At 44.2% G+C, this 13,424-nt stretch overlaps 1 protein-coding gene across 5 annotated transcripts in view; it reads right to left on the reverse strand.

The window, feature by feature from the left end:
- syt3 (synaptotagmin III) overlaps nucleotides 1-13,424 on the reverse strand; it is a 120,208-nt gene that overhangs the window by 60,611 nt on the left and 46,173 nt on the right. For 4 of the 5 annotated variants that reach the window (XM_059640454.1, XM_048520991.2, XM_048520989.2 and 1 more), the window contains exon 2: nucleotides 6,800-7,867. In XM_059640454.1, coding sequence (XP_059496437.1) covers nucleotides 6,800-6,953 — 154 coding nt within the window. In that variant the 5' untranslated portion in view covers nucleotides 6,954-7,867. Of the gene's footprint in view, nucleotides 1-4,333; nucleotides 4,456-6,799; nucleotides 7,868-13,424 lie in introns of those variants that run through there. The other variant, XM_048520992.2, reaches the window with a different exon arrangement.

Genomic DNA, 13,424 nt, shown 5'->3' on the forward strand with positions numbered 1-13,424 from the left:
GGTATCCCCAGTGTGAAGACAGGACTTCATTCCACAAGAACTGTGCAGTCGTCACACTTACTGATACTGACATGGGTGGATGCACCAGCAGCAGGCAGATTAGAAGGGATGAGGTCAAGTATGTTTTGACCCTTTGCTGTTTTTGTTGTGTTGCCAAGCCGCTGTTAGTGTTGGACATTGAAATCCCCCACTAGAGTATATTCTGCATCGTTACCACCCTCTTCCTCCTAGTGGTGTACAATGTGGAGGAGTATTGATTCACCAACCTCGGGAGGACAGTACATGATAATCAGCAGAAGGTTTTCTTTCCTATGTTTCACCTGTTACAAAATGTCCTGGTAAGGTCTGGAGTCAATGGTGGGGGCTCCTAGGCAACTCCTTCCTGACTATTTATTACTGCACCACTGCCTCTGGTGGGTGTGTCCTACCAGTTGCCCAGGGCCTGTGATGGTGATGGTGTTGTCTGGACATTGTTTGTAGGGCGTGATGTCTCTATTTGGCTTTTGCCTGGTTTGCAATTTGGGCACTAACATCAAAGACTTTGCAGCATTAACAGGGCTGTGTTAGCCTTTGGTGTTGCCTTAGTCAGTTACACGTGGTCCACTTCTTTTCAGAAGTTGATATAAGTGGTATGGCTTAATAGGTCTTTTGTGAGGTCAATTTAAGAGTCAAGTATGTTGTGGGTCTAGAGTCACTAAGAGATGAGTAAGGACAGGAGTTTCCCTTTCCTAAAGGATTTCACTGAACCAGGTAGATTTTTATTACAATGGTTTAGCAGTTATCATTTAATTCCTGATTGTTTTATTGAATTCAAATTCTGCCATGGTAAGATTAGAAACCAGGTCCCTAAAGCATGACCAATGACAGTGCACTACAAGTCCAGCAAAAACACCACCACGCCTTCTCCTAATGCGCTGTGGTGTTCCTCGATGTCTATTGCCCTAGTCTTTTGAGTTGGCAGAGGTAGAAGATGATGCACAAGCCGTTACAAGTGATGAGATGGATAATATTTGAACCTGCCGATTGCCATTTGCGTGTTGAGATGATTAAACAAGATGCTGACAGCAGGCACTACAGTGACATGCAGATCACTGTCTTTTTAAAATGTGGCTTTATAGAAAGCACTTCTCTCTTTAATTAAGTGTCTGACAAATGACTGAATAGGAATTAAAAGGCCGCATCGCACTTGATTGATCGCTACAGAAAACTGCTTAATGAAACATTAGCTGAGTATTTAGATGTGCTAAGAAACACGCATTACAACTGGACAAACATGGCCTGTGTGCCCAACAGAGTACCGCGACTCTCTCAGTCAGAATTACGAATAGTTGCAGAATGTGGGTTTAATTTAAGGGACTGTATTAATGAGTAAAGTGCAAACTGTTAATTTAACTTGGTTGTAGCCTGAATCAGTTGCTGCAGAACAATTGCTTATAAGAGTGATAAAGGCAAAACCCTCAAAACATGTGCACTTGCAATGCCAAGTATACGATTTCCCTGGGCCAAATGCATGAAATACGATCAGAAGAGTTAGGTGCTTGTTTTTGACTTGCACAGACCTGAAGGGCTGAAGGGCCTGTTTCTGTGCTGGAGAACACTATCACTCTATGAAATGTTGTAGTCCTGGCTGAATGAGTAACATCTGGTGATTGTTAGACTGGCAATTGCGTTGTTGTTTAATTTGTAGCACACAATTTATTGATAGGTTCAGAGCCACAACACTGTGGTTGATCTTCTGAAATCTCTGGTCCTCTGAAATGGCCCAGCAGGTCTCTCAATTTACAGGCAATTGGGAATGGGGCAACAAATGCCAGCCTTGGAAGTCCACATCCCATGAAAGAATTGCTTCTTTTTGTATAAAACCTCATAAGGTGCACGATTAATTTAATGACTGTTATCTAGGGCTACTTCTGCTTAGGTAAGAAATATTCTCAACACTTTCCTAATCATGACGGAGTAATTTTTTGAATGCCATAAATTGGGTGCAGTATGAATTGGGAAACATTTTTGAAGAAGGTGTCAGGGATGCTTGCCTTTATTGGTCAGTGCATTGAGCACAGGAGTTGGGAGGTCATTTTGCACCTGTACAGGACATTGGTTCGGCTACTTTTGGAGTATTGCTTACAATTCTGGTCTCCCCCTCCACAACAGGAGGGATGTTGTGAAACTAGAAAGGGTTCAGAAAAGATTTACGAGGAGGTTGCAGTGTTTGAGCTTTAGGGAGAGGTTAAGTAGACTGGGCTATTTTCGCTGGAGTGTCAGAGGCTGAGGGAGGAGCTTATAAAGTTTTATAAAATCATGAGGGGCATGGAGAGGGTAAATAGGCAAGAACATTTTCCCGGAGCAGGGGAGTCTGAAACTAGACGGCATTGGTTTAAAGTGAGAGGGGAAAGATATAAAAGGGACCTAAGGAGCAACCTTTCACACAGCAAGTCATGGGTGTTTGGAATGAGCTGCCAGAGGAAGTGGCGGAGGCTGGTACTGTTATGACATTGAAAAGGCATCTAGATGGGTATCTGAATAGGAAGGGTTTAGAGGGATATGGGCCAAATGCTGGCAAGTGTGAATAGATTTATTTAGGATATCTGGTTGGCATGGACGTGCTGGACTGAAGGGTCTGTTTCTGTGCTGTATATCTCCATGACTCTATGGCTGTGGCATCAAATTGCGTGTTGACTGACTGGTAAGTGCTTGTCTCTGAGCCAGACAGGTAATGGGTTTAAGCCCCAATTGTAGCTCAAAAATTTGGCCAGTACTGTACTGAAGGAGTGCTTCGCTGCTAGAGATGCTATGTTTTGGATTAAATGTTAAACGCATAGGCCCTGCCTACCCTCTACATTGAGAGTTGAGGAGTTTTCCTGCACTGTCCTGACCATTATTCATCGCTGTTGATTAACACCTAAAACAGATCAGCAGCTCATGATGCTGTAATACCCAGGAAGCTGGTGATCTGATGCTGTCACTTGTCGTGACTCTGGGCACTTGTGCAGGAGTGGGAGCATGGAGCGATTTCTCCTCCCACTTATTGCAAAGTGCCGAGAGCAGCTGTTGACTGGCAGTCTCTTGTCACTGACCAAGAATCAAGGCACTTGCTGCCTGCCTATCTCACCCAACCAGTTGTAGTGTCATAGAGTTGTCCAGTGATGGATCCAGACCCTTCAGTCCAATGTGTCCATACTGACCAGATATCCTAAATAAATCTGGTCCCATTTGCCAGCATCTGGCCCATATCTGTCTAAATCCTTCCTATTCATGTACCCATCCAGATGCCTTTTATATGTTGTAATTGTACCAGTCTCCATCACTTCCTCTGGTATTTCATTCCACACACGTACCACCCTCTGCATGAGAAAGCTGACCCTTAGGTCCCTTTTAAATTTTACCCTCTCACTTTAAAACCTATGCCCCCAGGTTTTAGACTACCCTACCCTTGGGAAAAGACCTTGACTACTCGCTCTATCTATGGCCCTCATGATTTCATAAACCTCTATAAGGTCAGCCCTCAGCCTCCAACTCTCCAGGGAAAATAACCCCCAACCTATTCAGCCTCTTCCTATAGCTCAAAGCCTTCAACCTCAGCAACATCCTTGTGAATGTTTTCTGAACTTTTTCAAGTTTAACGACATCTTTCCTGCAGCAAGGAGACCAGAATTAAATGCAGTGTTCCAAAAGTGGCCTAACCAAAGCTGTCACAACAGCTTGACTATTGATAGTATCTGTGCGTTCCCTTCGTCCGGCAAAAGAGCTGGAGACGATGAGATTTTAAAGGTTTCTGCAGCCCACTGTCCAACCAACGTGCTTTCTCGCAGCAAGATGAAAAAGAAAAAAGAATCTCAACCCACTTCGAGAGTGGTACCAGTGATGAATGCCAGTAAAGGGACCAGGTGGCACAAGGGTGGCAGAATGCTATGTGTTATGCAAGGTGTGACTCTCTTCACCCCTATACACCACTTGCAGCAGCCTTGCAAGGCTCAAGCAGAATTTAACCCTACCCTCCCTGTGGAACCAAACAGTCTGAACTCAATAATACACCCATGGTAAGTGCTTTCCTACTTTCACACCAAACATTTGCACCCATGCCTTCCATCCCCACCCTGCAGGCAGAAAAGGGCCATAGCCCAGACCAGCCCTCGACCTGCTGCCTTTTCAACACACACCATCTCAGGAGCTCCACAGCCAGACAGCGCATCCTGAGCTGCATCCACCACTCTACTATCTCATGCTATATAACCTTTGAGATCAGGTGCACAGAAGGATCCCACTATCTAGACTGTTGCAAGAACAGCTTGCAGATGGCACCTTGTTACAAGGAGAAGCTTTGTAAGTTACTCACATTAAAGGTCTTGAGTAGAAATGCTGCCACCAAATCCTCTAGTAATTCTAGTCAACAGGACTTAGTTGCATTAAGTGGCAAAGGATTAACCACCAATGAGACTTCAGCAGAAGAAGCACGTACTTTAGAAACAAAAAGCAGTTTATTACATAGTAATAAGATGACAAGTTGCATCAGCTTAAGACTAGTTTATATGTTATACAAGGTAAGGAAATGTGATTATCATTTACAGGATATAAGTCTGGATCGAATCTGAAGTCATTGCTATTTCAAAGAGTAACTCCTTCCATTGGGTGTGTGTGTGTGTGTGTGTGTGTGTGTGTGTGTGTGTGTGAGAGAGAGTGTGCGTGAGAGAGAGTGTGCGTGAGAATGTATGTGAGTGTGTATGTGTGCGTGACAGAGTGTGTGTTTGTGTGTGAGTATCTGTGAGAGTGTGTGTGTATGTGTGTTTGTGAAAGAGTATGTGTGTATGTGTGAGAGTGTGTGTGTATGTGTGTTTGTGAGAGAGAGAGTATGTGTGTATGTGTGTGTGTGTGTGAGAGAGTGTGTGAATGGTGTGTGTGTGTGTGTGTGTGTGTGTGTTTGTGTGTTTGTGTGTTAACGTGCAGCCACATTGAGGATCATGTTAAGTCTTTTGTGCCAACCGTGACAGGGAGCAGCTCCCACAGGCTGGTTGGGGGGTTGTGGTTGACATCAGAGTTCATGTGTCACAGCATTACCTGCCCTTGTTGCTCCTTAGATATTGCTAGGAAGGAGGTGTAAGCAGGCTGTGTGGTGTGGGGAGACTATGAGCTTAAAGCCAGATGAAACCAGTGACCATTGTGGACACAATGGTCTGATGTTTCATGATGAAGTCATAGTCTGAGGGAAATAGGAGGAGGTATCTGAGAGCTGGAGCTCAGCCTTCGCAATGTAGAAGTCGGCACACCAGACAATAACAGTACCAGCCTTATTGGCAGACTTAATTACAAAGTCTGGGTTGGATCTGACAGCATGGAGTGCCATCAGTTCAGAGGGAGAACAGATTGGAATGGGTAAAGGGGCAGAGAAATTAAGGTGACCAAAGTCATGTCAACTGAGGACAACTCTCCTGGTCTTCTGCGAAATAGTGCTGTAGGATCTTTTGCAACCACCAGAATAAGCAGATGAGGCTTCAGTTTAATGTCAAACACAAAAGACAGCACATCCAGCAGAACTGCACCCCTTCAGAACGGCACTGGTGTCTCAATCTTGATTATCTGTGCTCAGATCAAGGAGGGGATAGCTGTGGCACTCGATTACAGGTGTTTTCTAATGCTCCAATATATGGGTTAAAATCTACTATGGCATCCTGTGAAATTTAGACTTGGCTAATAAATAAATCTGGAATATAAAGCAAGCCTCATTGATGGTGACCATGAAACTATCATCAGTTATTGTAAAAACCCAACTGATTCACTAATATTCTTTGGGGAAGGAAATCTGCCATCCTTACCTTGTCTGGCCTGCATGTGATTCCACAGACACAATGGTGTGGTTCATTCATAACTACTCTCTGAAATGGCCCTAGCAAGCCTCTTAGTTCAAGGACAATGAGGGATGGGTCACAAATGTTGGCCTTGACAGTGAATTCCATATCCCATTGGAAAGTAAAGTCACCACAGAACCACTCTCTCATTAGAGACAGAAAGGCGACTGGTGGTGAGTATGACTGGAGGGTGATTACTGGAGCATGATGTTCATGACCTCACTCAGTACAAGGTTTGAACTCATGTTCAAAAACAGAAGTTGCTGGAAAAGCTCAGCAGGTCTGGCAGCATCCATGCGGAAAAAAGAATTAACATTGTGAGGAAGGATCACCGGACCTGAAACGTTAACTCTGATTTTTTTCTTTCTCCACAGATGCTTCCAGGCCTGCTGAGCTTTTCCAGCAACTTCTGTTTTTGTTCCTGATTTACTGCGTCAGTAGTGCTTTCAGTTTTGATTTGAACTCATGTTGTTGGCGACATTCTGCACCACAAACTTGCCAATGGAGCTAACTGACCACCTTACTTACAGGTAAAAAGAAGAGAAAGATTCACAGAGTTATGCAGAGTAAAACCAATCAAATATCTCTAAGAGCAAGCCCCAAAAAAATTCAATGGTATTGAAGACTGAGAGGGTTTAATGACCTCCTGCTACTTCTATATCTTATGGTTAGCACGTCCCAGAACAAACAGCTGTGCAGATGTTGGAGTCAGGAATAACACAGTGTGGAGCTGGAGGAACACAGCAGGCCAGGCAGCCCCAGAGGAGCAGGAAAGTTGACATTTCGGGTTGGGACCCTTGGTCAGGAAAGAAGATCTGAAGAAGGGTCCCAGCCTAAAACTTCAACTTTCCTGCTCCTCTGATGCTGCCTGGCCTGCTGTGTTCCTCCAGCCCCATGCTGCGTTAGCAGTGCAGTTAGTTTTGATAACGTGAGCCCAGTTTCCCTTGCTATTCTGTTACCTGTCTCAATGTGGCGTGTCCGGTCTCGGTCGCGCATGAGGTAGGAGAACTCGATGCACTTCTCGTTGTTGCGGTTTTCCCGGATGTCGAAGCACAGTTCTTGGACCAGCGTTAGCGCGTTTCGGCACAGCTCTTCCTCTCCGTCCCCAGACATCTCGCCGCAGCATCGCCTTCGAGCGATGAGGAGTAAAGATGACCAGCTGCAGGACGGGGATGGAAGAGGGAGTCGGCTGGGAGGGGAAGGCTTTTGCAGCAAACTGGTGCTGGGGGTGGGGGGGTGGATGCTTTGACAGACCCCTGGAGATGGTAACCTGCTTGGGTTTGGGGGCCTTCCTGAAAAGGGGGTTCTGACTGAAGTTGGAGGAGTTGACGCCTGGCTACCTCCTCGGAAATTTCAATCCTCGATCTTCAGCAGTCACGTCTCAGCTCAGGAGACCCAACTCCTATGAGGGCCCCTTTCTGAATGGCGCAGGAGAGCAAATCGTTTGCGGCTGCTTATAAATATGCCCCAAACACACATGGCCTCAGCCAAACCTTGGCGGGCGTCAAAGTTAAAATATATATAAAACAAAACGCCAGATGGGTTCTTCCCTCTTCCCAGTGGCCAACCCCTTCCCCTTTTCCTGGATCAGGACTCGTGGGGGGTCTTGCTTGTCCCAGAAGATGCAGTGTCCCACAGGAGGTGTTTGTTGTGGAGTCAAGAGCCTCTGGTTACTCTCCTGACCTTGTTGCTTCGGCACAAGGGAGTAGTGTCCCTCCTCATAGTTTTTGCTTCCTCAGATGGCTAAAAGGGGACTCTTGAATATCTGCTGCCAGAAAATCCCCGAGACTCGAGGAATGCAACAAACTACCAATGCTCTCGCGTCCACTCCTGCTAAAGCACACCGCAATTACTGAGCTCTGTTTATTTTGGAATGCAGTTATGATTCTTCAGAGAGATCTTGCAAGATTGCCTTCGAGTCCCATTCCCATTATTATTCACGAAGAAGCTGCAAGATGTGTAAAGCGGTGACTAATCTCTCTCGTAGTTGAAAGTCATTGTGAAGGTGGCCTCTCTGTTTCTCATCTCTGCAAGAGAAAATGAAGCTTGTAATGAACTGCGCAAATGAAGAAAAACAAGAGATACATTGCTCAGTCATTTCTTCATTATCACATAATACTCAGCTCCCAAATATATCGTGGCTCACCCACACACAGCTTACATGTGGAATCTCCAAAAGTAGAATTACCAACAAGGGCCAAAAGTTGGAGGGCGTGCATTGAAAGAGATTAGCAATCAACTCCTACCTGCTATTCCCCATCTCCTTTTAAAGGTACTCCACTGGGAGTGTTGATGAAGAATAGACGAGGCTCAATATGAATGAAAATAAGGAAATCAAACTGCAAGAATTATCCTCTGGCATTCACTGCCACTGCATCAGAAAAAGACTTTGAGGAACAGGTCTGAGGGGCTGAAGGGCCTACTCCTGAGTTCCATCTTCTCTGTTTTCCTGTCCCCTCAGCCGAAATTCAGTTTCTCTTTCTCTTTCACACCCAGCCTTTCTGCTTCCCTTCTTTGTCTTCTCTCTTTGCCCTGCCTCTCAAACAACCTGCCTTTCCCTTTTGGTCCCTCTTCTTTCTTTCTCTGTGTGCCCTTTCTGTCTGTCATGCTATGGCTTTCCTCTCCTCTTCTCTCTCATTGTCCTCCTCTCTCCCTCTTTCACTCTGACCTTACTCGCTTTCCATGTGCCTTGCTCCTCCTTTCTGTCTTCTCTTTCTTTCACACACTCTGTCTTTCTTCTCTAAATTTCTCAGTCTTTCTTCCTTTCTCTCTGTCCTTCCTCTCACTTACTATAGCTCTCCCTTCCTGCCATCTAACTCAGTCTCCGTCTTTCCCCATCTGTCTCCATTGATAGCTTCCATCATTCGCTCCATCTCTCATTTCTTCCTCCTGTGTTTCTCTGTATCACTTTCATTTCAAGCTTTCCAAACATCAGTTTCTTTCAATATTAACAAAGAACAAACATACAGCATAGGCCCTCCAAGCCTGTTTTGACACATTTTGCCCTTCCAAATTTGAAACTGTCTTCACTTACAGGATTCATATTCATCTATTCCTCTCCTATTCATGTATTCATCCATGTGTTTATTCTCCTCATTAAGGGTATTAACCCCTTTCTACCCTCTCTTGAAAGATGTTGCCACAATTTTGCGATGGATAATTCATCCAACCTCTCTCCTGCAAGATTTTTGGTGCTTTTATGGAATTAATGAACCTTTATTCTCATTTTATTTCTCCCTCTCAATATGGAGACAAGGCTCATCTGTTAGTATAAATAATGAACTCACTCAGGCCACTGATACATTGGAATGGCAACATTCGAAAGAGAGATATGATGGCATTAGAATGACGAGCAGTTGCTTCTCTCAAATTCGCATTTCTTTTGTAAAATCATTAACCCTTTCACATTCTCCCGACACATTGAACCTTTCTCTGCATAGATTGACACCAGTTCCAATACAGCTGCATGAAACTGCAAAGAAATACATTGATCTCACAGCACAGGAACTGGCTATTCAGCCCATCTGATCCACATGAGCCTGCTCCTCCCACTCTTCTTTGTTACCTTCTATCAACATATCGTTGTTTCATTTTCCATCATGTGCTGATCTAGCTTCCCCTTAAATGCATCAAATGTTCGTTGTGGGAGCTGGTTCCACATTATCACCACTCTCTGGGGAAAGACGTTTCTTTTGAACTGATGACTGGTTTTATTTGTAACTGTGCTATACTTATGGCTAATAAAAACAGAAATTGCTGAAAACAAAAACTCAGCAGGTCTGGCAGCATCTGTGGAAGGAGCAACAGAGTTAACATTGAGTCTAAACATGACTGTTCGCAAAATCATTACAACGCAGAAGGTGTCCATTCAGCTCATTGTGACTGCATGAGCTCTTTTATCTAGTCCGGTCCTACTTTGTGGTGCCCAATTCCTGACTTTTCCTGACATTCTTGCACAGCATTACAACTACGTACATCCCTGTCCTCTTGAATACCTCACCTGAACTTGCCTCCACCACATCTCCAGGCAGTGCATTCCAAATCCTGACTACTTGCAGTGTGAAGAAGGTTCTTCTCACATTGCTCTTGTTTCATTTGAATATCATTTTAAACCTATGCCATCTTGCTCTTGCTTCTTTTACAGGCAGAAACAGCTTTATTCCATCTACTCTATTCAGACCACTGATGATTTTAAAAACCTCAATCTCCTTTCAGCCTTCTTTTCAAGGAGAACAGTCCCAAATTTTTCAATTTGTCCTCAGAGCTGAAGTTTCTCATTCCTGGAGCCATTTTTGGAGATCGCTTCTGCATTCTCTCTTATAATGTGGTGCCCATAATTGGACACACTTTGTCGCAACAGTCTCGGGAGTGTTCTCTGTTCTGAGGAGCAGTCATATTGGACTCAAAACATTCACTCTTTCTCTGTCTCCAGACTTGCTGAGTTTCTGCAGCACTTTCTGTTCCTATTTCCAGCATCCCCAGAATTTTGCTTTTGCATATAAAGCCCTTCACTTTGATCTCCCTCACACATGGAGACATCTTCTCTGCATTCATACCTTCTCAAACATTTTTGCAATTTTGAATTCCTGTCTGATCTCCCTATAAAACTTATCTTATACTAGAGTGAAGAGCCTCTTTTCCCTGATAGTCACAACTGCTCATCCTTGTGAATCTGTCTTGCACCTCTCCAGTCCTCTACATCCTTTCTATATCCTTTCAAGAACTCAGAAACCAGACCCTTATGTGTTACACACTGTATGGTCTGACCAAAGTTCTATGCAAATTTAGTAGAACTTCTTTTCAATAAAAGTCTTGTTTAAAAAATGAACTTTTGTTGATAATACATTGACATTCAGTAGCTACTAGTCATTGTGCTGGTTGCCTCCTGCATCTGTTTTTATGAAAGTGCAATTTTCCTTATTTGTTCATGGGATGTGGGTGTTGCTGGCTGGGCCAAGAATTTATTGCTTATCTCTGATCACGTCAGAGAAGGTGGTGAAGAGTAGCCTTCTTGGTTAAGAAGGCAAATAGGACGCTTGCTTTTATTAGTTGAAACGTAGGGTTTAAGAGCAGGGAGGTTATGCTTGAACTGTATAAAACGCTGACCGAAAGAACTGTGGATGCTGTGAATCAGGAACAAAAACAAAGTTGCTGGAAAAGCTTAGCAGGTCTGGCAGCATCAGCGGAGGAAAAAACAGAGTTAACATTTCCGATCTGGTGACTCTTCTTCAGAACTGTTCTGAGGAAGGGTCACTGGACCCAAAACATGAACTCTGTTTTTGTCTTTACAGATGCTGCCAGACCTGCTGAGCTTTTCCAGCAACTTTGTTTTTGTTGTTGTTGTATAAAATATTGGTTAGACCACAGTGAGAGTACTGTGTGCCGTTCTGGAATCCACATCATAGAAAGGATTTGATAGCACTGGAGAGGGTGCATTAGAGATTTACCAGGATGTTCCCTGGGCTAATTTCAGTTATGAAGACTAAACAGACTGGGATTGTTTTCTTTGTAGCAAAGGAGGTCAAGAGGGGTCATGATGAAAATGTATAAAATTATGAAGGGTACAGATAGGGCAGACAGGAACAAACTTTTCCCCTTGATGGAGGGGTCAATGACCAAGGGCATAGATTTAAGGTAAGGGGTAGGAGGTTTAGAGGAGATGTGAGGAAAAACGCTCAGAGGTTGGTGGGAATCTGGAACTCCTGCTTGTGAAGGTGGTAGAAGTAGAAAACCTCATAACATTTAAGCTGTATTTAGATGCACACTTACAATGCAAAGGCACACAAGGTCAAGTGCTGGAAAATATGATTGGAATAATTTGGTGAGAGATAGTAGGAACTGCCGATGCTGGAGTCTGATATATCAAGGTGTACAGCCGAATGAACACAGCAGGCCAGGCATCATCAGAGGAGCAGGAAAATTTTCTGAAGAAGGGACCAGACCCAAAACGTGAGCTTTCCTGCTCCTCTGATGCTGCCAGACCTGCTGTGTTCATCCAGCTGTACACCTTGTTATCTTAAAATAATTTGGTGGCTGCTTTAAACTGCGCAGATGCAATGGGCTATAGGCCCTTTTCTTGTGCTGTAGATCTCTATGACTATGATTTTAACCATTGTAATGCATGTGGTGCAGGTATACCCACCGTGTTGTTTGGAAGGGACAGCCAAGATTTTAACCTTGCACTGATAAAGAAATGGCAATGTGGTTCTATGTCAGGATGGTGTATGACTTGAAGAGGTACTTGTATGTGGTGGTCATCCCCAGGACCAGCCTTGTCCTTCTAGAGGCTGTGTGTTCATCAAAATAACATTAATGTTCCAAGGTCTCAAGCTTTTCCCAATATGGCTTTACCTGTGATAAGCTACAACACAGAAGATAACAACACAGGAATGCACCACAGAACATAGGGAGAGGTGGTGGCCTCTTGGCCCGTTAAACTTGTCAAACTATTCAATGAAGTTGGTCTGTGACCGAACTCCATTTGCCTTCCTTTGTCCCAGACCCTTTAATACTTCTGGCCAACAATGGTCGATTGCAGAAGAGAGTTCCAAACATTTATCACCTGGTGTGTGTTTCCTAATCAGAGTCCTGAAAAATCTGGTTCTAAGTTTTAAACTATGGCACTTAGACTTCCTAAGCAGCAGGAATATCTTCACCCAATCTCCCTTTCTTTGTCCCCTTAATAATTCAATCACCTGAATCTTTTAAATTCCAAATGATTCAATCTCTGTGTTATCTGTCTTCAGAATGTAACAGTTGGAGTTCAGGTATCATTTAAGTCTACATACCTCCTACTATATACCTCCTCCTCCTCCTCCTCCAGCACATTTTACCATTAAGCTTTGAGAATTGCTGAAGTTGTTTTTGAATCAATCTGATCAGAGATGTTATTAAACACATCTAGAGCAGGTGGGACTGGAACCCAGGCCTCCTGCCTCAGGGGTAGGGAACTACCACTGTGCCTCAAGAGCTGCAATGAATGTCTTTCTAAAATAGCTGACTACCACTGCTAGCCACAGAGCAGTAACTAAGGCCACTTGCACATCATAACGTCGCAGCTTCTATCTCCAGTCAATGTTAAGCAAAATAAAGCTAGGGTGAAAGGCGATGATGATGAAAGCAGTCCAGGTAGTAGGAGAAGGATTTTTGCACAATCGAGTTGACTCTTCAGGTCTTTCAAAATGGTGGGTGGTTCCTGGGTGCTGAAGTCTCACTGATGTTTACAGCACAGGAGGTCATTCAGCCTACTGTGTTCCATGCTGGTCATCAAAGGTCTGACTACACTAAACCCATTTACCAGCTTTTTGGCCCAATGTCCTGGAGGCTGTGGCAATGCGAGTGAAATTCACCAAGGCTCCTTAGATAGCATCTTGCAAACTCACAACCATTTATATCTAGAATGACAACGGCAACAGATACATGCAACGCCACCACCTGCAAGTTCCCCTCCAAACCACTTGTCATTCTGATTTGGAAATACATTGCCTCTCCTTCACTGTCCGTGGATCAAAATCCTGGAAATTCCTCTCTAACAACACTGTGGGTCTTCCCACAGCATGAACTGCAGCAGTTCAAGAAGGCAGC

This window comes from Stegostoma tigrinum, chromosome 38 (assembly GCF_030684315.1).
Source record: "Stegostoma tigrinum isolate sSteTig4 chromosome 38, sSteTig4.hap1, whole genome shotgun sequence".
Taxonomy (NCBI): domain Eukaryota; kingdom Metazoa; phylum Chordata; class Chondrichthyes; order Orectolobiformes; family Stegostomatidae; genus Stegostoma; species Stegostoma tigrinum.